Source organism: Manis pentadactyla, chromosome 7 (genome assembly GCF_030020395.1).
Source record: "Manis pentadactyla isolate mManPen7 chromosome 7, mManPen7.hap1, whole genome shotgun sequence".
NCBI classification, from domain to species: Eukaryota; Metazoa; Chordata; class Mammalia; order Pholidota; family Manidae; genus Manis; species Manis pentadactyla.
Genome location: NC_080025.1, coordinates 133,773,072 through 133,794,604, shown reverse-complemented (window position 1 = coordinate 133,794,604; position 21,533 = coordinate 133,773,072). Strand labels below are relative to the sequence as shown.

The 21,533-nt window shown below is 44.0% G+C and overlaps 1 protein-coding gene across 10 annotated transcripts in view; it reads left to right on the top strand.

Annotated features, from left to right (window-relative positions):
- The window catches only part of DGKI (diacylglycerol kinase iota), a 395,960-nt gene extending 375,096 nt beyond the window's left edge, over positions 1-20,864 (top strand). For 8 of the 10 annotated variants that reach the window (XM_057504796.1, XM_057504798.1, XM_036905523.2 and 5 more), the window contains 5 exons: positions 986-1,023; positions 4,799-4,919; positions 14,508-14,544; positions 16,183-16,282; positions 20,202-20,864. In XM_057504796.1, coding sequence (XP_057360779.1) covers positions 986-1,023; positions 4,799-4,919; positions 14,508-14,544; positions 16,183-16,282; positions 20,202-20,318 — 413 coding nt within the window. In that variant the 3' untranslated portion in view covers positions 20,319-20,864. Of the gene's footprint in view, positions 1-985; positions 1,024-4,798; positions 4,920-14,507; positions 14,545-16,182; positions 16,283-20,201 lie in introns of those variants that run through there. The other 2 variants (XM_057504799.1, XR_008998562.1) reach the window with 2 other exon arrangements.
- The last annotated feature ends 669 nt before the right edge of the window (positions 20,865-21,533 follow it).

Genomic DNA, 21,533 nt, shown 5'->3' with positions numbered 1-21,533 from the left:
AATGACACTTTGAAAACTAAATTATTTTCTTCTAGATTTTTGTGACATTGAAGCCTTAAAATCTATTTTTTGAGTAGTTTTTGAATCTAGATATTTGTTTTTCTGAAGGGACAATTTCCAACCTAATGTACGTATTCCCTTTAGGAACCATAATGATCATTAGACGTGTACATATTATTTTTCCTCTTTTATCAGTAGTATTTCCTCATTTCTCTTCTACAAACATGCACTTGCACTTCCCCCTAAGGCTACATATTCTTACAATTAGTTTAGGTTACCTAAGACTTATAGCATCTTTCTGTAAGAGTCACCAATGAATTAGATGTTAAACACATGTTGTTTTCTTCAGAACATAATTAAAATATATGTGTTTTCTCTTCTCTATCTCTGGTCCTCTTCATTTCCATAGCAGTAGGTATTTATTTATCACTACAAAACACACCAACAAAATTACTGGTAATTTTTTGAGCCCCAAGAAGACAAAGAAGGAGCCCAAAAGATGGGAGCGAAAACAGTCATGACTAGGCACCGGCTCCGCATCAGTGAATGAGTTAATAATATTTATATGATTTAATTAATCCTTTTAACAATCCTTCAAGAATTAAGCTTGCTTTGTTACAGATGTGGAAACTGAGGCTCAGAGGGGTTAAATGATTTGCTCAGTGTTCCACAGCTTATAAGTATCAGAGCTAAGATTTGAACCCAATCTGCGTGACTCCACGTTGCATGTTCGCTTTGCTGAACCAGGTCTACAGGGATCTCAAGAAGGCTCTAGAATGATGTATGTGATGGGTGCCTGGGTAGGGAAGGGCTAAAAAGAAGGCCTTAGTCTGTTCCAAGATCCAACCTTTGGCCTGCTTCTCCTTCCCTGGTTCCTTCCCCAAATGTAGACTATGTCTGGGGAAAAAAAATGGATCCAGCCCTTTGTAATATTTTAATGAGAGGGTCTTCTACTAATGGGACATCTCTCTTTTGTCTTTCACAGCAATTTTGCAGGCAGTAATAGCTGGTGATCTTATGAAGGTAAGAAATCTTCCTACCAAAACTCATGGTGATTCCTTCAGAACTTTAAATCCACACCATTCCTCACCAGATTTTCATGATCCTGTATGTCATTTATCATCCCTCTGCCTGTGCTGGCTGAGTAGAAAAAGGAAGGATGCTTTTTTAAGAATTGAGCAGGGAAGATGAGCAGAATATTCCCAGGATTCTCCACATTTCCTGACAGCAAAGGGTTTGTGCAAGGGCACCGTACTGTTTCCTTGTTAAAATGGACTGCATGTCCCAGGATGAAGTGCTCAGTGCCTGGAATTCCTGCCCTCCAGAAGCTGGTATTCAAATTTTAAAGATTTCTTTTCAGACAGGTCTTGAAATGAATGCATCTGTAAGAATTATCTGGACAACACCCAGAAATGCATTCTCCAGTCCAGAGCCTACATTTTCCAACATGATGACAGCTTTGTACTTTGGGGGTCACAGTTAACCAAAAGAAGATACTCTTTCTGATCTGCTTGAACATTTCAATTTGTGCTTATGTTTTCTGCTCAGTTTAGTTCAGAGGGGGGAAGTGGTCCCTGCTGTTTCTAGAGTGAATGCAAATTCTGAAGTCAGACTTCCTGGGTTCAGATCTTGGTTCTGCCATTCACTGTATGTGTGACTTTGTATAATTATTTAATTTCCTCTGTGCCTCAGTTTCCTCACCTGTAGAGTGGAGTCATAGTGTTGCCCCACTCTTTTCTTAATGGTGAGGATTGAATGTAACCCTGCATGTAAAGCTCCTAAGACTGTTCCTGTTACATAGAAGGAACTCTAAAATGTAAGCTGTTGTATTAATGTAGTGATAGTCTGTTTTTTTAATAGATAAATATGGAGGGAATACAAGTATTTGTTATAAAATAAACTATAGTCCACGAGTATTCTAAAAGCTCTATTGGTCCCATATCATTTTGGGGCACTGGGACTTGTGACTGTCCGTATGGATCTTTGTATAACCCACGCCGGTATTGCTTTGATCTATAACTTCAGCAGCTGCCTAGGGGCAGAAGGTCTGCCTTACCCATCAGTCTATGGTGTATGGTGCCTTTGCAGATCATGAAACCAAAAGCCGTAAAGAAAGCTGCAAAGCACTGCCCTTGAATATAACTTCTTTTGAGGTACATCTGCTGAAGAGACTGAGAAACCTCTGTGCTACATTCTGAACAGGTTGCTAGCAGAAAGCAAATGGTGAGAAGGTTGCAAACATCTCAGTTAACTGCCACCTTTAGACACGTATTCCTGCAATCAGTGCTGATGCCACTGTCTAGATCATAGTGTCACTAGGAATTGTTACCCAGAGAAAAGTGCTCTAAGCAGCATGCCTGTGAGTTCAGTGCCGTTTCCTGGATTAAATGCTATCCTCTGTTCCCTGCAAGGCCTTACATGGGAAATAAAGATATGAGTAAGACCTGATTCCTGCCCTTGCCGAGCTTCTAAGCCAGAAAATTTTGCAAACTACCATACTTTCAAAACCTTTTCATTTTATTTTACATATGCTTTTTTTAGTCTAAGGAACAGATTTTCCAGGACCATGGCCTATTACCATGCTTCTTTTGTACTTAGTAGAGAACAATTTGAGATATGGGAAATCACTACATCCAGCCTGTTATCTTATTGCATTTTGTTATAATTATTTTCTAAATGGCTAAGAAATGACTTAATAACACCTTAGTTACTTAGAGATGAAATATAAGGGATATAAGGGCTTAAGTTTTTTTCTTTTTCCCTCTTATTCTTTTCTTTTCCTTCCCAAGTATTTTTCTTCCCCTTTTCTTTCTTCTCCATCTTCTTTAATTCCTCTATTCCATGTAGAAAGCACGATAAATATGAAATATGAAGCTTGCTGTGTGTGCATGTGTGCGTGTGTATGTGTGTAAGAGAGGGAAAGGAGGGGAGAGGGAGCCAGCCAGGGAGGGCCGGTGAGCAGAGAACAGAAGACCCAGGCGCCAGCCCAGCGAGAAGGCCCCTGGGAGTGGCTCCCGTACAGCAGGGCTGCATGAGAGGCCCGCGCCCCCCTTAATGTCACGGTGTCTGCGGACACCACGGAGGCAGACGGGACGCAGCTCCCCGCCTGGGTCTGCGCTGCTCTGCTGAGCCCGAATCCTTTGCTGTTCCGCCCACAGACAGAGGGAGTGTCATTGTAAGCCAGGGCCGTTAGCGGAGCGGGCTTCTCTTAGATTTTTGTGGAGAACTAGGAGCAGCTTCTGTCTCCTGCTCCACAGTTTGGGGGTGGAAGTCCCATATGTTCCCGACTTCCATTCAGCTACTCCTTTTCGATCTGTTTCCTAGGAAGTGTTCGTTCCATGACTTTTTCCATCCCCTACCTGCACTTCCCTGGTGCCCTGTGATAACCTCACCATGTGCCTCCTCCCTTACGGTGTAATTCTTTATACATGTTTGTCTCCCCCATGGACTGTGAGTGACATCTCCGAGGTGAGTGACTGAGTCCTGGTCGTCTTTGCCTGCCTGGCAGCTGGCATAGGGCGGGTCTGTGGTTGTATTGAATGAAAGCGTGAGCTATGAGTTTGTTCTCTTTGACCTTATGAGGTGTTTGATTTTCTAATAAAGTTGTGTCATCTCACCTCTTTTGGTGGCAGCCATGTTCCTTTTCTCCATTACCTGCTGCGTCATTTGATGACTGTTTGTACTAAAACTACCTTTTAGAAGCTCCAGAAAGGCTCTTCTTGCTCTGATATGCTGGAGTTTGGAGAACAGGGACCCATTTACACTGTTTATAATAGTCAGTATTTCATGAACTTAGACCATATCCTCCTTTAGCCACCTCATTCTCAGGCTGCAAATTTCCGTGTGTGTTTTTTTTCCAGTCTGTTCTCATATTTTAGGTATTTTAGGTTTCTGCCATGTCATGTTAACCCTTTTGGTTGCTGCCCCACAGAACCTCTCGAGCCTCATCAGTACGTGCTGGACGGTTAGCAGAAGGCACGTAGGCTGGGCTGCAGAACTAGATGAAGAGAGAGGCCTGTGTGTGCGCTTGTGCGGAGTACGTGCATGGGTGCTGTGGTCTCATGCAGGGCATGTGTGTGCGCTTGTGCGGAGAACGTGCACGGGTGCTGTGGTCTCATGCAGGGCATGTGTGTGCGCTTGGACGGAGAACGTGCACGGGTGCTGTGGTCTCATGCAGGGCATGTGTGTGCGCTTGTGCGGAGTACGTGCACGGGTGCTGTGGTCTCATGCAGGGCATGTGTGTGCGCTTGGACGGAGAACGTGCACGGGTGCTGTGGTCTCATGCAGGGCATGTGTGTGCGCTTGGACGGAGAACGTGCACGGGTGCTGTGGTCTCATGCAGGAAGATGGGAGGCAGCTTCTGTATTAGGTGTTTTCATCAGAGGTTGGGAGAGAACTAAAGGACAGGTCAGGAGCTTAGGTACCAGACACCAAGCTATTCCTGCCATTAGCCTTTAGTCATTCTTTCACTCGAGAGAATGCTGAGCCAACATAGGGGAGTTTCTGTTCTTGTCTCCACTATTTACCCCCTTGGGATAGAGACCAGTGCACAGAAAAGAAGAAAAAGCAGTACCTCAGCATGTTTCAGTTCCCTTGGTCTGTTTCATACCCACATACCTCCTCTGGAGCTCAGTGAGACACTGGCTGTAAACCCACGAACATTAATCTCTGACTTTTCTGTGTGTCCTCTGAGGCTGGAATCATTTGTGGCTGGATACATTATTGCTATTTGATCACTGGTTAGCTGTGTCCCTTGTTCCGGACTCTGCCTGAGCTTCTTCTCATGTCTCTTTTTCAGCTAATAGAAAGCTATAAAAATGGAGGCAGTCTGCTAATTCAGGGACCAGACCACTGTTCACTCCTTCACTACGCAGCTAAAACCGGCAATGGGGAGATTGTGAAATATATCCTTGACCACGGTGAGTAGGCGCAGTGAACCAAGGATCCCTTATCCATGAAATGGGTTGAATTTTCTAAGTTGACATTTGTCCATCTGTCCTCCGAACAGTGGATGTGCTCTTCAGCTCTCAGCTGACCCTCCCTGCTTATTCAAAGCAGCGGGGATTGCAGAGCACAGACACATGTGGGTCACCTTAAGCAAGCAATTTATAGTAATAATTTCCATAACAAGGTCTTTGCAGGGTACTTTTGGGCTGATTCATTAAAAAATAAAAGACAAAAACAAATGCGGAATGGCATAATATGCTTTATTATCTTGGAAAGAGCTTTTATGTTTTGGGAAGTTAACTGGTTGGGACCAGGTTAACTGATTCATATTCATAGCTGATCATTATGAGAATTTAATGGACATCCTTTTTTCATCTTTCTAGTTTCTCATTATGTTTTTGCTGTTTGACTCTCATTCATCTTTTCAACTCCCCACACTTTATCCTCTTTGGAAGTGTCTGGTACTCTCACATCCTCTGTGGTGAGCTCATTTGCTGGAAGCAGCTTATACTAGCATCTTCCTCTGATAGCCCTTTAGAAGCATAAACACATAGGATGAATACCAAATCTTGACCATTACTTTCAGCTTTCCAAATTTATAGTGTTTCTAGGAATAAAGAACAGGAATAAAAGGGGAAAAAATGCCTAGCTTGGCTGTTTTTGAGGGAAGAGTATAATAACCTCTGGCTCTACTGAATATAGGTGCACAGAGATCTGGAAGATTTTCTGTGAGCCCCAGCAGTACCCCTCTTGCATCCAAATTCAGGTTGTGAATACTAAGCATATTAGTACACTCTCATATTCCCTTTTCTCCTTATTTTATTCAATTCAGAAAACGAATCTTATTATATTCATTCATTCATTCATTCAATCATTCAACAAATATTTGTGGACTGCCCAAGAGGAACTACCTGTTATAAACCAGCATACACAAAAAATAAAACACAGTCACTGTTTTTCAAGCAATTGTAGGCTAAAGAAAAAATATAATCATATGCAGAATTAAATTTAAAGCCATCACCTATATATGTTTTAAGTCCTATTGTAAAGCCATGAATAAATACATAGCTACAGTGTAACATAGCCACCATGCCAGATGCTTATACTAAACACATCCTATCATTTAATATTTAGAAGGACGTTGTCAGGTAGGTATTGGACTCTCAGTCACAGTAGACTCACTTTTCTTTGTCTTCAATACCTTCTTGTGAAAAGTTCGCTTGAAACCTTGGCCTGAACTATGGTGGCAAGAGTGGTTGAGCAAGAGGAAAGGGTATTAAAGGAGGGTGGCAGTCATGGGAGTATCTCTTTTCCCTTGGAGGCTGGTTGAATAATTCCAAGCCTGTCTGCCCTAGGAAGCCTCATAGGTAAACTGTGTCTTGGCACTGTATCATCCCATCTCCTCCTCTGACCATCCCACCTCCTGCCAATCAAAACATTCCTTCTGGGGCAAAACTTGCAGAAGCAATGGTGGCATACTTTCTGTGCCATACATGTGACATACATACCTCCACCAAAAAATCTAACAGGTGTTTTCTCTTTCCCAAAATGACTTTTCCAAAAGCTGGTTAAAGGCAGAACCAAATGTTGGGACCTATAAAGTCACAAAGCTTGTGTGATTATTTTTCTCTTACTAGAAAAGATCTCGGTATTTCTACTGTACAAAGTTCAGGTGAGCCTTAGATATATATACTGTCACTTTACTTGCCCTCAGCTTGGGTTGACATACTCACGGTTGCTGTGTTCTTGATCATCCTCAAGCCTTTCTCTCCAGTTTTGCTTGGTCCTATAGATTGAATGTTTGCTTACATACTTTAGGCTGCTCAGTACTCACATACCACTCTGGAGTTAAGTGAGACACTGGCCATCTATCTGAGCGATGACACAATTTAGAAACCCTCCCTTCCCCACACCTCTCCTAAACAATAGTTCTACTGACCCACCCTCAATTCCTAGGATCCTCTGTGTGTCAGTTATCTGCTGGTGTCTCACTTGTTCTCACTCCTGAGGTTGCACCAGGATGGATTGTCACATGTGTGGGGCTCACAGCTGAGATGGCTGCAGTGGCCAGGACACCTGAGTCTTTCTCTACACCTGATCTTTCATCATAGGCTTCTTCATGGCACAATGGTCCTAGGTTCCAGGGGGATGAGAATGGAAGCTTCCAGACCATCTGGGGCCAGGCTGGGAAGTTCTGCATCATCTCTGCAGCATCTGTTAACTAAAGAAAGTCACACAACTGGCCCCAACTCAAGGGATGGGGAATAGACCCCAGGGCTTCATGGAAGGAGCAGCAGAGAATTTGTGGATGGATTTCACCTACCACCTTTCCTTACATTCAGTATTCTTCAGTTGAAAATGATGACCCTACCTTCTCAATATTGAACTCCTCCCTCTCCTGGGAACCCCAGAGCTCTGCTTATGTGTTTTCCTTTGGTTCTGGGTCTTAAATTTGCTTAAGAAAAACGATTTAACTTTGCAAGTTCTTGAACAACAACAATTTGCTATTTTCTAGCATTAAGTATACCCCATGCAATATTTGAGACATAATAGAAACAAACCCCCAAAGGCCTGTCTCCTGTTGAGTCTCCCCGGAGGTATGAGTGGTGAGGCATGCCCTCTGTTACTCTAACACCATAGGTTTTCAGTCCCCTGCCACTTCTGTTTCAGCTGCCTTGAATTATAGAGCCTCTGAAAGCCCCTGTAGTTCAACCTCACAGGGCTTGGAGTTTCTAACCTTAGGTGCAGATGGGTGCGCATCTGAAATTCAGCCAGCACGTTAGTCTCCTGGTGAGTGACCAAAGCCTGACATTCCAATACTGCACTAGTTTCTTGTCCATCCCCAGTGACTTTAGCAAAGATGAGCCACACTGTATTGTGGAGACTGAAAGAACTGCAGGATGCAAAGGAATTTTCTAATTTCTTGAGGGAAGGGTGCTATGTTTCCAGTTGTTCTTGGCTAGATGTTGTAGGTTTAATATTTATGCTGATGAAAAAAAAAACCCTTGAGATTCTTGTGATCACCTCTACTTCACTCACAGGCAACCAGTCCCAGGGCCACAGAAAGCATCCTATATATACTCCCTGCCTCAGTAAGACCCTAACTGGCCGGCAGGCACCTGAGACAAAGGCTGTGGAGATAGTGACGTACAATCCAGCTCTCTTTTGTTTGAAAATAAAATCTTATGCTCTGTGATCCCAGGATCACCATATTTTTGATGGATGGCAATCTTTAACCTTTTAATACTATAATGGATGCTAAATTGCAGTTGATTTTTATTGAAATTAGTATTTATCAACCTGATAGGCATTGTCAGTTTCATTCTTAACATTGACCTGGTTATTTCTGTTTATTCAGGAATGTGGATGTAAAAGCTTCTGACATAACCAGCCTAATTCACCTGGTTCCTTAAGAGCTAAGAACTCTGCTCAACCATTTTTATTGTTGTTTTTAAAATATATCTTTAGTTACTGAGGTGTTAACCTGTGTATTTGGGGATTGAAACTATCTTTGCAGGACCATTCATCTCTTTTAAAATTAGAGAAACCCCTTTCAGTGATAGTATTCTTGAAGACAGGGACAAGTACATGGAAAGCATGACCCTCTCCTCTGAAATCATCTTCTTAGTGTGATCGCTGCCCAGTGAAATAGTCTCTCCTAATTTAATAATGATGATGATTCTGGAGTTCACCCAGTCTGAGAAGGAAAATTGCCTTTTCCAAGAGGCCTCCGTGAGGCTGGGATTTGGGGATGTACATCTGACTAGGGCGTTGTATTTATAAATTAGCATCAGATTTTCAGTAGATAGGACTGATCATTTTGAACTCATGAAGAAGAGAATGAAAACTTTGTACCGGGCCAAAGATGGAGGGATCCTCCCTAATCTCAAATGCTGCATGTCTCTTAAAGTTTTCATTTTTTATGTATTTTTTTAAACTTCGTTCAAGTCTTTCCTGTGGCTTCATGTGAGAGAAATCCTAAAAACTGTTCAAAAGATTTGGCTGTTAAAGGTGCGTTTAACGACAAGGGTTCCCAGAAGTCAGCGGGCCCTTTCCAAGGTGCAGGCTAAAATTGCATGCGGCTTCCTTGCGCCTGCACCCTTCCCCAAGCATGCGCCTCTCTCCTCTGCTGGGGCCTCTCCACTGGTTATTTATGGTGAGCAGTGGGGTCCACAAGCAGGAGGACCCCCGTGAGCAGAGGTCGTGAGAGATTAGTTATTCTCCCAGACACCACAATCAACAATGTATTTCTCTTCTGAGGGTCTTTGAAAACCAGGCTTGAGAGCTGGGGACATGGGGTGTGTGATATGCTCTGAAAAGCACAGGAGGCTTGGATTTTTCTCATCCTGCATCTTCTTTGGGAATTCTTCTCTCAAATACACAACCTGCTGCTTTCCTTTGTGAAAAACTGGAATTTGGGCGTTTGGAGGGTTGAAAAGAGAATGGAGGAGGAAGGGAGCTAACAATTCCATGGGGACCGGGTGGAGCGGGAAGGCTGTGGAGGGATCCCAGCTGGGATCCCCCAGTGGTTCCTGCTTTTCAGCTCCTTTCAACCATCCTTTTTGCCTGCACCCCCCTCCCCTGCTGTACTCCCCCAGAGACTTTCGTGTTGTTCGGTCTTTTACCACCCTGCACATTTTGCTCTTTTGTTTTTATTCTCCCCACTCCCACCCCTTTGCCCCCTACCGTGTTTCCTGATAGAAATCTTACTCATGCATTTCCTTTTTGCTTTCAATGGCTTATTTTGTCTTCTCTCTTTTTCTGCCTTAAGTCTTTCTTTTTTTTTAACCCCCACCCCCTTTTTTGCCTCTGGGCCCCAGAGAAACGACCACCATCCCGCTGGGATGGGATGACGGTGCTCTGAGAGTTCCCAGTGCCAGCTCTCCCCACATCTGTGCAGCTTTTGTCCTGGGGCAGAGGAGGATTTGGAATGGTCTGCTGGCAGCGTCAGGGAGACTAATGGGAAATGAGATCTGAAGAGAAAGGCCACCGGGAGGTGCAAGGAAGAGCTAAGGAGATCGGATGCCTTGGTGCTGGAAGCGAATTACAAGATGCACATGACAAAAGACCCAACATATATAACAGAAGTCCGACACCGATGAAGTTGCGTCGGCCGGAAGTGGGGTCTCCTATGGAGCGAGCCCCGGACAGCAAGCTGCGCTTCGAAGGGCTTGACTACCTACCAGCTGTTCATGTTCTCTTGTTGGGAGATTTGTGACATTGGGCCTCCTTTTTGATTCCCTTGCCTTCACCCCAAATACGGATGTGTGTATCCTCTCAACGTATTATTTCTTTCCCTCATTCTAAAGACAATTTCCCCTATGGGACAGTCTTTTGAATCCATGTTCCATTTATGGATCTTTCTTTGAGAATAAATATGATACTGGCTGGGATCCACACCAATTTTATAAGGTCTCTTATTCATGCAGTCAGTAAAAAATTAATTCTGCCCCAGGCACTTTTGAGAAAAGATGGCCTAGTAATAGTCACTCCTAAAGGTTATTGTTTGAAGTGCTTTCTGTGTATGAATGCATTTCTTCTGACAGCAGCGCCACACGCACAGTACACTCTCTTATATCCATTGGACAGGTAGTGAACCCTGAAGTACAGTGAGGTTAGGTTACTTGCCAAAACTCATACACAAATGAAGATGTGGTCTCTGCCCTCTCCATTCCTACAAGCCCAGCAAGGGAGACGAAACATGGACGAACAACCACAGAGTAAGGTAGTCTGATAGGAGTGTCATGTGCAGGGATCCAGGGACAGCTGGTACAGGGCTGCGCTGATGGTGATCATCTTCCTCTGAGAATTTCATGAGAAAATTTGCAGCCATGTCCCTTGTAGGGACATATCACTTGTTTCTGGTGCAGGTTAGTGGCAGGACAGAGTGTGAACATCGTAATGAGTCCTGGGAGACAGGGAGCCGAGACTTCCCTTTACATTCAGGGAGCCATCATGAGCTCACTGGGGACATTGTAGTGGAATTCCTTCAAATTCCTTAGGGGAGAGGGCATGGCATCTACCATCAGGACATATGTATATGTAAAATATAAAATAAGCCTAAGCCCAAATATTCACCATTGATCAATATATTGAAAGAATTCTATCATCTTTGTTTTTTCATTCTCCTGTTCTCTCCCTAACTAGTAAGACTCAAATTAACTTTCCAAAAATCATAGATGCCATTTTCAAGTACTTTTTCTTTCGAGAGAATTTTTGTGGCCGTTGTTGATTATTCTTATTTCTCTAGCTGCCCACCTCCAAATCTTAACACGAGTGCTTCTAACCTGCAGAGGATACTGTTAAACAGCACAATGTACCATTAAAGATGGAGCTCGCTACTGCTGTGGGGACTCAGCCGGCTGCCACCCCTGCCGGCTCAGTGGCTACCTGCCTGCCAGTATTCAAAACATTCTGTTCTTCTGTGGCAATGTGATTTAATGGGAGGATAAAGAAGGTCTGGGTTAAGTCAGTCTATCATTCTCGAGCCATCCCTGAAACCTTTAACTAGACTTTCTTTAGATATTAATTAAGAGCAAAAGGATCTGGTCTGAGTATCAGCACCTGTCTCTCACTTCTGTCAGCAGCAGAGGATTAAAGGGAGAGAAGAGTGATCAGCAGCTACACCAGCTGGATAGTCAGCTCTGGAATGTTCTGGGTGGGCTGCATTTATCAGTGATTCTTATCAGACACTACTTTCAGAGTGTGAAGCAATTGCTGTTTGAGCGCAGACTAAACTGCTTCAGTCTGCCTGGAGGCTGGGACCCTAGAGACCCCCCATGGGCACAGCTCTAAGAGTGCTGAATAAAGGAGGAAATGGGTCAAGGCCTCTGTTACCTAAATATTTGTGCAGTGAGCAACAATGATGGGAAGAGCGCTACCAGTGAGGCCAGGCTACTGGGGGTTATGGAAATCCTTTCAAAATGAAACACTCGAAAGGTTTGCTGAAGGTGACAGGAGCTCTTTAAATGGACCACTGGGCATGGTGAGCCCTCTTGCTCCTGACCTTGTGGAGAATGGCCTGTTAGCAGCTGAACAGGCCTGGAGGACATGGTTCTCAGGACAAACAGTTTGAGCCAACAAGTGGCTTCAAATGAAAGTCAGAGTGAAGTGGTCCTTTGATGTCTCTTTCCTTCACTAATTTCCGAGCATCTTGACTTTGTGCCCCCTGCTATATTATGTCAGAGAATCGGACACCTAATAATGCCTAAACTTTAGGCATCATGTGTCGTGTGCCAGCTATTGTTTTAAGCACATAACTTTAACTTACTGCTTTAGCTAACACAACAATCCTGTGAGATAAATATTATCAACCTTATTTTGCATATGCAGCAATCAAGGGACATCAAGATTAAATGAACTTGGTTAACATGCAGTAAGCGGCTGGTAGAGCTGATTTTGTAGCTGGGAGATTCAGCTCTAGGATCCTCATTCCTAATCACTACACTGTACTGCTTTGCATTCTTTTAGATGTGTGCTGGGGAGATTATCATTCATGTGTCCTTAGAACCACAGGAACAAAATGAATGAGTTCACCCTTTGTTGAATCCTTAATATAGGGTAGATGCTAAAGGGCTATGAAAAATAAAAGTATTCTTATACACAAGCAATTTAGAATAATTTATTTAAAGAGGCAAGGCATGCAACCAAAAAGCAAATGCACAATGCAAGGGTCGACCCAGGTAAGTGTTATGAGAGTTCAGAGGATAGATTCCTCCTGTCAGAGGCAGTCTTTTCAGAGGAATCTGTTGCAGACTGGGCTGTGAAGGACTTTGTAAAATTTAGGTAAATGGCTGGAAAAGGGAAGGCTCTTCTGGGAGAATGGAGAGAACAAATTCTGAGAGCTGGGAGAGCCTGAGAAATGTGGTGATGGCACAGTTACCAGTTTAGCATACATGAAAAAATGGAACCCCAGGAATAAATTGCAGAAGGGAAGTTCCAAGTGAAAGACTGTGAACTTCAGTGTTTCTATACTTGGGAGTATGCAGTAAGTATGATGATTGGAAACATGAAAAGTCTAAATGATCAAAGACCTTTTCATTTTTCTTAGTAACTGTTGCTGCAGCGAATAATGTTGCAGGCAGAGACCTATTAGGGGGCCTGTATGTCTAATAGGACAAATAGGAGTGACAAGTAAGACAGACATTGCAAGGGAAGATTCACCTGGCCTTGATGACCAGTAGATGTGAAAGAGGAGGCCAGGACGATGCGTTTGCTCCTGGATGATCTGGAGGATTGTGATGGTCCCATAACAGCTCAGTCATCTTCTTGGCCAGTGACTTTCATGGATGGAAAATCCTAACCTCTTTTTCCCCTTCTTCTTCTTCTTATATAATAATTAATCACATAAGAAAATTTTCAGTGATAATGATACTCAACAATATAGACAACAGATCAACAGGATCATATTTCTAAAGGCTGAAATGCTCAATATCTAGAACCGTGTTTGGCATTTTCAAACACATTTATTCACTCATTCAACCAACACATAAGCATCTGCTTGACACTGGCCTCTATGCTGGGCACCAAGGAAGGACACAGTGGTGGAGAAGGTATAGGCTACAACTTCGAGGGGTTTACCAGAGTCCAGTTATGGAGAGAGACAAATCACCAGGTGATTTTCAATATGGTTTAAGTTTCATGATCAATAGGTGATTATGACAAGGTGGTCCCCACTTGTCTGGGATAGTTTCCATTTGCATGATAAATTCTTTTACCTTCCCAGTTGTTGGACGTTGGGTTAGTACACAATGTGAGGAACATTTAATGCAATTTTTGGAATGGGTCATAGAGGGATTTAAGGAAGAAATTCTCAGCTGATACCTGCAGACTGACTAGGGCAAGGGATTTGCAGGGAGGGTGGGGGAGAGGCAGTGGTCCTGAAGCTGGAAAGGTGGACATTCCAAGCAGTGTTTTCAGGTTGAATGAATTGATTAGTAAACAGATAAAACATTGTGAATGCACAAACTCACAGAACATTTCAATTCCTAATGAAATATCTGTAATCATTTGGTGTGCATACATAATATTTCTTCCAGATGTTAGAAAGGAAATTTTATAAAAAATAGAATTTTGCCCTATCGCTAAAATAAGGGGATCAGACTGGATAATAACTGGTCTCTTGTACTTTAACATTTTACCCCACCAGACCCCATTTCAAATAATCTGCACTAGAGAATGAGAAACAATTTTTAAATCCCGCCTGATTGTCACCTTTTTCCCAAGGTAGCCTCTCAATTATTTCTCACTTCGAGTTTCTCTAGTTCAGTTGATTTTATTTCTTCAACTTGACTGGGAGCTTCTTGAAGGCAGAGGCTGTATCATTCTTTTGAAGCTTCCATTCTGCACATTTTGGCTGATGGAAATTGGGAGATTGGTGAGAGGGAAGCAGAGGAATCCTTCCTTTTAGGGGGTGGGAGGTTGTCTTATTATTCCTGTCACCAATAGCTCTTTTTTATTCAGCTTTTCAAGGCAGTTTACTTCTGTGACTAGAGATTTTTTGTTAATGGTTAGTTTTTGAAACTTATTTTTGATGGGTATCTTGCTTTCCTCTTATTTAGGACCTTCTGAATTGTTGGATATGGCAGACAGCGAAACGTGAGTGTTGCCTTTCATTACATAGTCAAGATTATTTTCTTTAGAACATATCTAGGAGAGGAATGTAGTCTATAGGTCATACAAGAGATAATTTTATTGTTAGTTTTAAAAAGTCTACTTTCAGTTGTATTTATAAGTGTGCAGGGCCATTCAAAATCAAACTACACAATGAAAGTGGATGACAAGTGTCATAATAACTTGTATGCACAGGCATTGCTGTTCATCATGTAGAGCTTCCTGCAGTCAAGGTACTGCTGCACTGGTGCATCTTGAACTACTGAGAAGACTAAATAAGTACACTGACCTTTATATTTACTCTGTCTTAACTGGAGTTTGTAAGAAAATGAAACACTAATGCCCCAATGATGCTTTGTGTTTAAGGAAACCTCTCTGCTGAGTCTAGGAACAAGTTGTGTACAACCACTGGAGAACTGCGAACATAGTAACTCCTGTCATTTTCTTGTTCCATATGTAGTTCAGATGAGGAGCCAGAGTGAGAAAGCCCACCTTTCTGGGGTGGTCCCCAAACTGATAATGTTTGTTTCCAATTTTCTTATTCATAGGGCAAAAATAGCTACTACTCCCCAAACAGGAACAAAGAAGGCGAAACACACAACCCTGAGAACCAGATAGAGCCATTAGCGAAGTTCAAGGAAGTTCAAAACAGGGATGAAGATGGGAAGGAAGGGGCTACGTAGGCATGGAGGAGGAAGAGTGGAGGATGAGCGGGTGCGGGGGTAGCTGGGAGTCCTGGGCGGGGAAGAGCCCGCGGCTCTGGAGAGCTTGTCCGCATGCCATACGTCCCCTTGGCAAGGGTCTCGCCTACCCCATCTGCCTTCACTCAGGACTGCATCTCATTTCCATGAGATGCTTGACATTAAGCACCTTTGCCATTTCGGACCCAGAGGGGACACCCTCCTCCCGACACTACCTTCCTTGCCCTCTCCCATGTGCAGTGGCTGGCCTGCTGCCTTTGGGTGCGTGGCCCTGGCTCCTGAACTCTCCCGGGGTCTCACTGAGAGACCGAAGAGCCTCTGTGGCTGCCCCCCCCGCCCCCACTTACCCGGCGGCAGGAGTCTGTGCTGGCCTGATTCTTTCAAGCTGAGTTCCCAGGAGGTATTCCTCCAAGGGCCAGATGGCCCATCGAGCCCTGTGTGCTCTGCCTGAAGGGCCCCGTATTCTCCATCGCCGCTCCCTGTGAGCTTCGTCTCGTGGCCCTCAAGCTCTCCCCAAATGTGCCCACAGAGAATGACTCCACAGGGTCCAGACACACCTGCATCCATCAGTGCATTAAATAGTGCCCTGGAGTGTTGCCTAAATCGGATGTCAGTAGTCAAAAATAAAATCACTCAGCCTAGTTAACCCACACTGTTTAGAAAAGAAGCTAGAGTCATGTATTATGATTAATTGAGGACTAACTCAACATAGTTTCAGACACCCCCCACCACCCCCCGTGCACTGCGCCAGAATGTGCCCAGGACCGTGGCTGGCCTCAGCCGCAGATAGGGGAAGAGGCCTGGAACAGGGAACCTCAGCAGCAGAGAACCTCCCCTCACCCCCTCCCTGCTGCTGCCACCCCACTCCCAGCCCTGCCCCCCACGCCTTTATGGGTGGCTTCCCATTTCATCTTTGATTTAGGGGTGAGACCGCACTGCACAAGGCTGCCTGCCAGCGGAACCGGGCTGTGTGCCAGCTTCTCGTGGACGCGGGAGCATCTCTGAGAAAGACGGACTCCAAGGTAACTTGACGAGCGGGGGCAAACATCCTGCCACTGGGCAGGACCGCCAGCACCAGCGCCTTCCCCTGTGCCCAGAGCAAAGGCATCCTTTCTGTGCTTATGGAAGTGCCCGGGGCTTTGGAAAAAGGAGGAAAAAATAAAGTGCTTCATTTAGAGGAACTGTAGTTTAAATGTATAAGCACAAAGGGAGGGTGTGTGCTTGCCTATGGGACTCTATAAAGCTCGGAACGTGCGGCCGTGGGACTTCGGGGCTGTCCTCTTGCTGCCTGTCAGCAGCCGAGTTGCAGGGAGGGAGGTTGGAAGCCCTAGGAGGAGGGCAGGACAATGCTCAAAAGACACTGGCCTGGCTACAGAGAGCCCCTTTGGGATTTCTCCTTCAGCTACTTTAATGTAGCTTAAAATCTAAGGTTTATGTGGCTTCCTATATTGGTGCCTAAGTGAATACCAATCATTCCCAGGACAGTGGGCCCTGATTTTGAGATGATTATGATCTTATAATCTGGTGCATTATATTGGCTTTTTATTTTTAAAAGTTTCTTTCTATTTGTCTTCTTATATTTTCCCCTAAAAGTTCATCTGAAAAGTCAGTGTGGGAATTATTCTCATTGATGTAAGAACTGAAACCAAAAGAAAGTTCTCTGCCCCTAGATGAGTCACTGAGCCCAAATTCAACTCCTTTAACTCCCAGCACAGGGTTGTCTCAGCAGGTCCGCTGTTCTCATTTGGGGGCAGGACACCCCACTGACCCAACAGGGTGGAGGGTGACGACAGGGGGCAGAGTTGGGTTTCTCGTGTGATTTGTATGATCTGCACAGTGATACCTATGGCATCTGGCTTGAAAGGTGGCTGGTTCCCCCACAGCAAACATTATGTAAATCTGGATTCAAAGTCTGTTACTATCTTAACAAGAGGGCAGTGAGGCCACAAACTGAGCATGTGACAGGTATGGCAACCCTGATCAGAAAATGCCCACAGGTAGAGGTGAGACAGCAGGAGAGACCGGCTGTGCCACGTCCACTCTGGTTGAGAGAGCGCCCATGGAAGAGGGGAAAGCTGGGCAAAAGGAGGAGCCGTAGCCTCATCATGTCCACCTAGGGCTGCAGCCCACGGGAGGGAGAGCAGTTAACTCAGAAGGTGAAGGCCATGGAGGAGCCTGGTGGGCTCTGGGCATTGGAAAGAGCCTCCATGGACTCCCAGAAAAGACAGACCGCTTAACCACGGTGGGCTGCCGGGAGGAATTTTAATACATACAGCTGAAGACTTCATTAAGCAGCTACCAAGTCACCTGAGTTTTGGGCCAATGAATGTGGCCAAGAAACATAGACACATGACTCAGACCACTAGTAATGGCTAAAGCCCCATCAGCCTTATTCAGTGATGAGCTCCTACTTATGTGCAGTTTTCACTAGGGGTTCCCTCTGACTGCAGTGCCCATAGGCAAACCCCTTCCTCTCTTGTGTGGGCCTCTCTTTCCTTTCTGAGCTGGGGGATTGTACTGCGTGACTGTCCACTTCCCCTGCCACCCTCCAGCCCCCTGCTCGCTGGCTCCGGCCCCTGGCTGCCTCAGTTCCTCCCTAGGCTAGCAAACACAGGAGGCTGCATCCTGGTCTTTAGCTGGTCTCATACCAGCATGGTCAGTAAATTGGGTATATAATTTCAAATGGCACACAGTTCTCAGTGATATTCTTCTCAGAAGATATTTGCACATCAGTATTTTGATGGATAACCTGACTGAGAAACACAGACAGCAGAGGCACGATCAGTGGAGGCTGTGATCTGAGCTAGAGGTGGCCTTGCAGAACCACTCAGACCACTGCAGGGCGGCTGCCTGTTCCCCACACAGAAGGCTCCCCATGCACTCAACTCAGAGGATGAAAAGAAAGGGAAAAGCAGCATGAAGCAGAGGGACAAACCGCAGACAGGGTGGGAGATCTGGCTCCTGAGCAGATTGCTCTTGTTTTTATCTTTCTAAGTTTCTGAGTCAGATAAATGGATACAATGATCCTTGACATTTCTCCCCATTTTGTCTGATGTATGTGTGTGTGTGTGTGTTTCAAAACATAAGCAACTTGATTACTTTTATAACTATAGTACACCCTCACATATACTAGCAATGCAAAAAATATCAGAAAGGGTAAAAATCCCTAGAAATCCCACAGTCTTGACCTATAAACTGTTAAAATTGTCATGATCTCAATTCACACATGGGTATGTCTGTTTTTGTCTCTCATCTTTAAGTAGATAAACTTGGTCTATACATGCTATGGTATAACATGTTTTCACCCAACGTTATGTGTAGAAGTGTTAACATATGAAGTAATGTAGCTGTGCTTCTTTTCGGGGATCCTTTAATTCTTCCATTCTGTAATTTGATGTCAGGTGAAAGCTGAATATGGTCATGACGACTGGCTTTTCTGGAATTCTTTAGTGAGAAGCAATATCAGGAGAAATTTTCTTAATAGAGAACAGTTCCTTTAAAATCAACCTACAGGCCCACCCCAGTCCATCTCTCTGAACATTTAGAAGCTAGGAATTCCAAGCTTGTTGCTGTTCAAGTAGATTCAACATTAATCTCCTAAAGACAAGATAGTCTGCTAGTCCTGAAAACAAATTGAGTAAAGTTATTACAGGAACTTTAAGTCCCACTGAGTAAGTAAAAATTTTAGTAGGAGTTCAAAGCCATTGTTAGTTCCCTTTTGCCTTCTACCCCATGTACCCTTGGAAAATACATGGAGCAAGTTTAACTTAACTTGACACTATCCATTGTGATCACTGAGCTGGAGGCTAAGAAGTCTTTGATCATTTTTGTAATATGTGCATTTACACATGGAACTTTCTTTGGCAGAATGATCATGCTTCTATCCGTTCCTTACCTTTAAATACATAAAACTATATCATTGAACAAAAATCAGAAGTTTCAAGGGGTATTAACTTATAATCTATAAGCATTCAAAATAATGGAGACCCTCCCTCTTTTTACTGTTTTTATTCACTGGCCTTATTTCTAAAACACTTTATGTGTGTGTATGTGTGTGTGTGTGTGTTTGTGTGTGTAGCTACAAATATACATTACAGTAGGATGCAAGAAATTATAATCATTTAAAATGATGTGGAAGAACATTTAATGATACAAAGTTTGATATATTAGTAAGTAAAAGCACATTATACTACAGTATATAAGCAAAGTATGTTTTTATTTTTATAAAAATAATTATGTATAGAGCTATTGAAAAAAACAAAATAGTTATTCATGGAGGGTTAAGAGTTATTAGTGTAGTGGAATTATTGGTGATTTTCATTTTCTTCTCTATGCTTCTCTACTTTCCCAAGATTTCTCTAATCACCATCCATCACTTTTGTAGTAAGAAATTAGCTCACATTTTTGGAGAGATGAGATAGTTCTGAACTGGGGAGAACTTAACTGAACACTTTGAAATCAGCAAAGAAACCCCTTTAGATTGTTTACAACCCTCCCTTCCTCTCAGTTTCTGCTTGTTGCTTCCCAGAATTTGGGGCTCACAAAAAGAGCCCCAAAGTAGAAATTGCGATGTCTGTTTCCCTACTTTCCTATTCGGTGATTTCTGTCTCCCTTCTTCCCAAAAGTATCTGGGTTCAAAACCGACTGCGCCACATTGCCTCCTGAGGTGGACTCAGTCACTCCGCACCTCTGCTTCCTTAGATGTGAGCCCCACCTGTCCAAAGTGATAGCCTCTTTCTCTTTAACTCAACCTGTCACACCTGCTGGGTGAGCTGCATATGGCAGATAATAGGTTTGAAGTGTCCCATGAACTCTGAAATAGTAAACACAGAAACGTGCTTGTTAGTGAGTAACCTTTGAGTAACTCTGTTTCTGTGCTTTAAAAAAAAAAAGTCTCATCCCAATTATTTGTATCTCTTTCCTTTTTATTGTTACGTGTAGGGTAAGACACCGCAAGACAGAGCACAGCAGGCTGGAGACCCAGATTTGGCTGCTTACCTAGAGAGCCGCCAGAACTATAAGATCATTGGCCACGAAGACCTGGAAACTGCCGTGTGACCCTGGTAGACGGGCGAAGAGAACCTGGCAAGCGTATCACCTGTGCCCTCCCGGCGGCTGGGCAGCTCCCCAGGAAGAAGCTGATGGAAACCGTGAATCTCTCTCTCTCCTGCAAGAATCTATCGGAGACCACGCCACCAGTTGTTAAGGGCTACCCAGATGTACAACAGTCCATGATAGCCCACTGAGGATGAGGCAGGATATCTGGAGATGTGTGGAAGACAGATTCCACAAAATGTGGTCCTTATTGCTTCCAGCAAGTAGCATGAACTGTTTTCACCTGTATAATGTATTTTAAAGATTCAAAGGATGTTTGTATAAATGGCACTGCTCCTCCCCCCAGGCACTCATCTTTCCCCTGCTCCGCACAATTCTGCTGTAACTACCCATCAGTTTAAAAATATGATATGATCCGTTCTCTTTACATTCAGTCTTTGAGGACCACAAGACTGTCTGAAGGTCTCTTAAAACCCTCTGGATGTCCTGGAGAAATATAACTGTAAAACCACTTCCATTTCCAAGGTGAAATATACCAAGATGACTTAGTGGCTTCTTGCATGTCTCCCTCCACCCCCAAACCCTTTTCATCATGTAGGAGCTGGGAAGTGCCACCTGGATAATGTCAGCCTGTGCACCTTGTCTCTGAGGTGTGGCAAGGTGGCATGGGAGCTGTCTGTGCTCAGAGGTGCCTCAGAGAGGCACCCAGAGGTCGGCCCAGGTTGCGGGGCTGTTGCGTACAGCCGTGAAGCTTGGGCTGTTGGTACAGCTCCATACTGCCTATGGGTAGCCATCTTTGCCTTTTGCTGCAATAGAGATGAGCAATGGATTTAAAAAAAGCCCGTAGCTAGTTTGCAAAACCACTCAGTTGTCAGTGCTGTTTAAATTGCAGAGCAGAAAACTGTGCGTGGGAACTGTGGTTACAGGAAGTGGAGTGCTATGACAGCATTTATTTCTAGACTTTTTTGAGTGATAATAGAAGGCAGCTAATTGACTTGAAATAAAACAGAAGCAAAAGTAGCAACATATGTCAAAATAACTCACTTAAGCAAGAAAACAGTCACTGGAATGTTGCACAGAGACTAATTGGTACAGACCCTGTGTACAGTGGTGAGAGGGGGCCCATCTTAAGTTTCCCTTCTAAGCTTTTGGTTTTCATTACCCTGAGTAAGCCTTGTTCCTGGGACAAGGTTTTGTTTTATGTGTTCCACTGCCAGA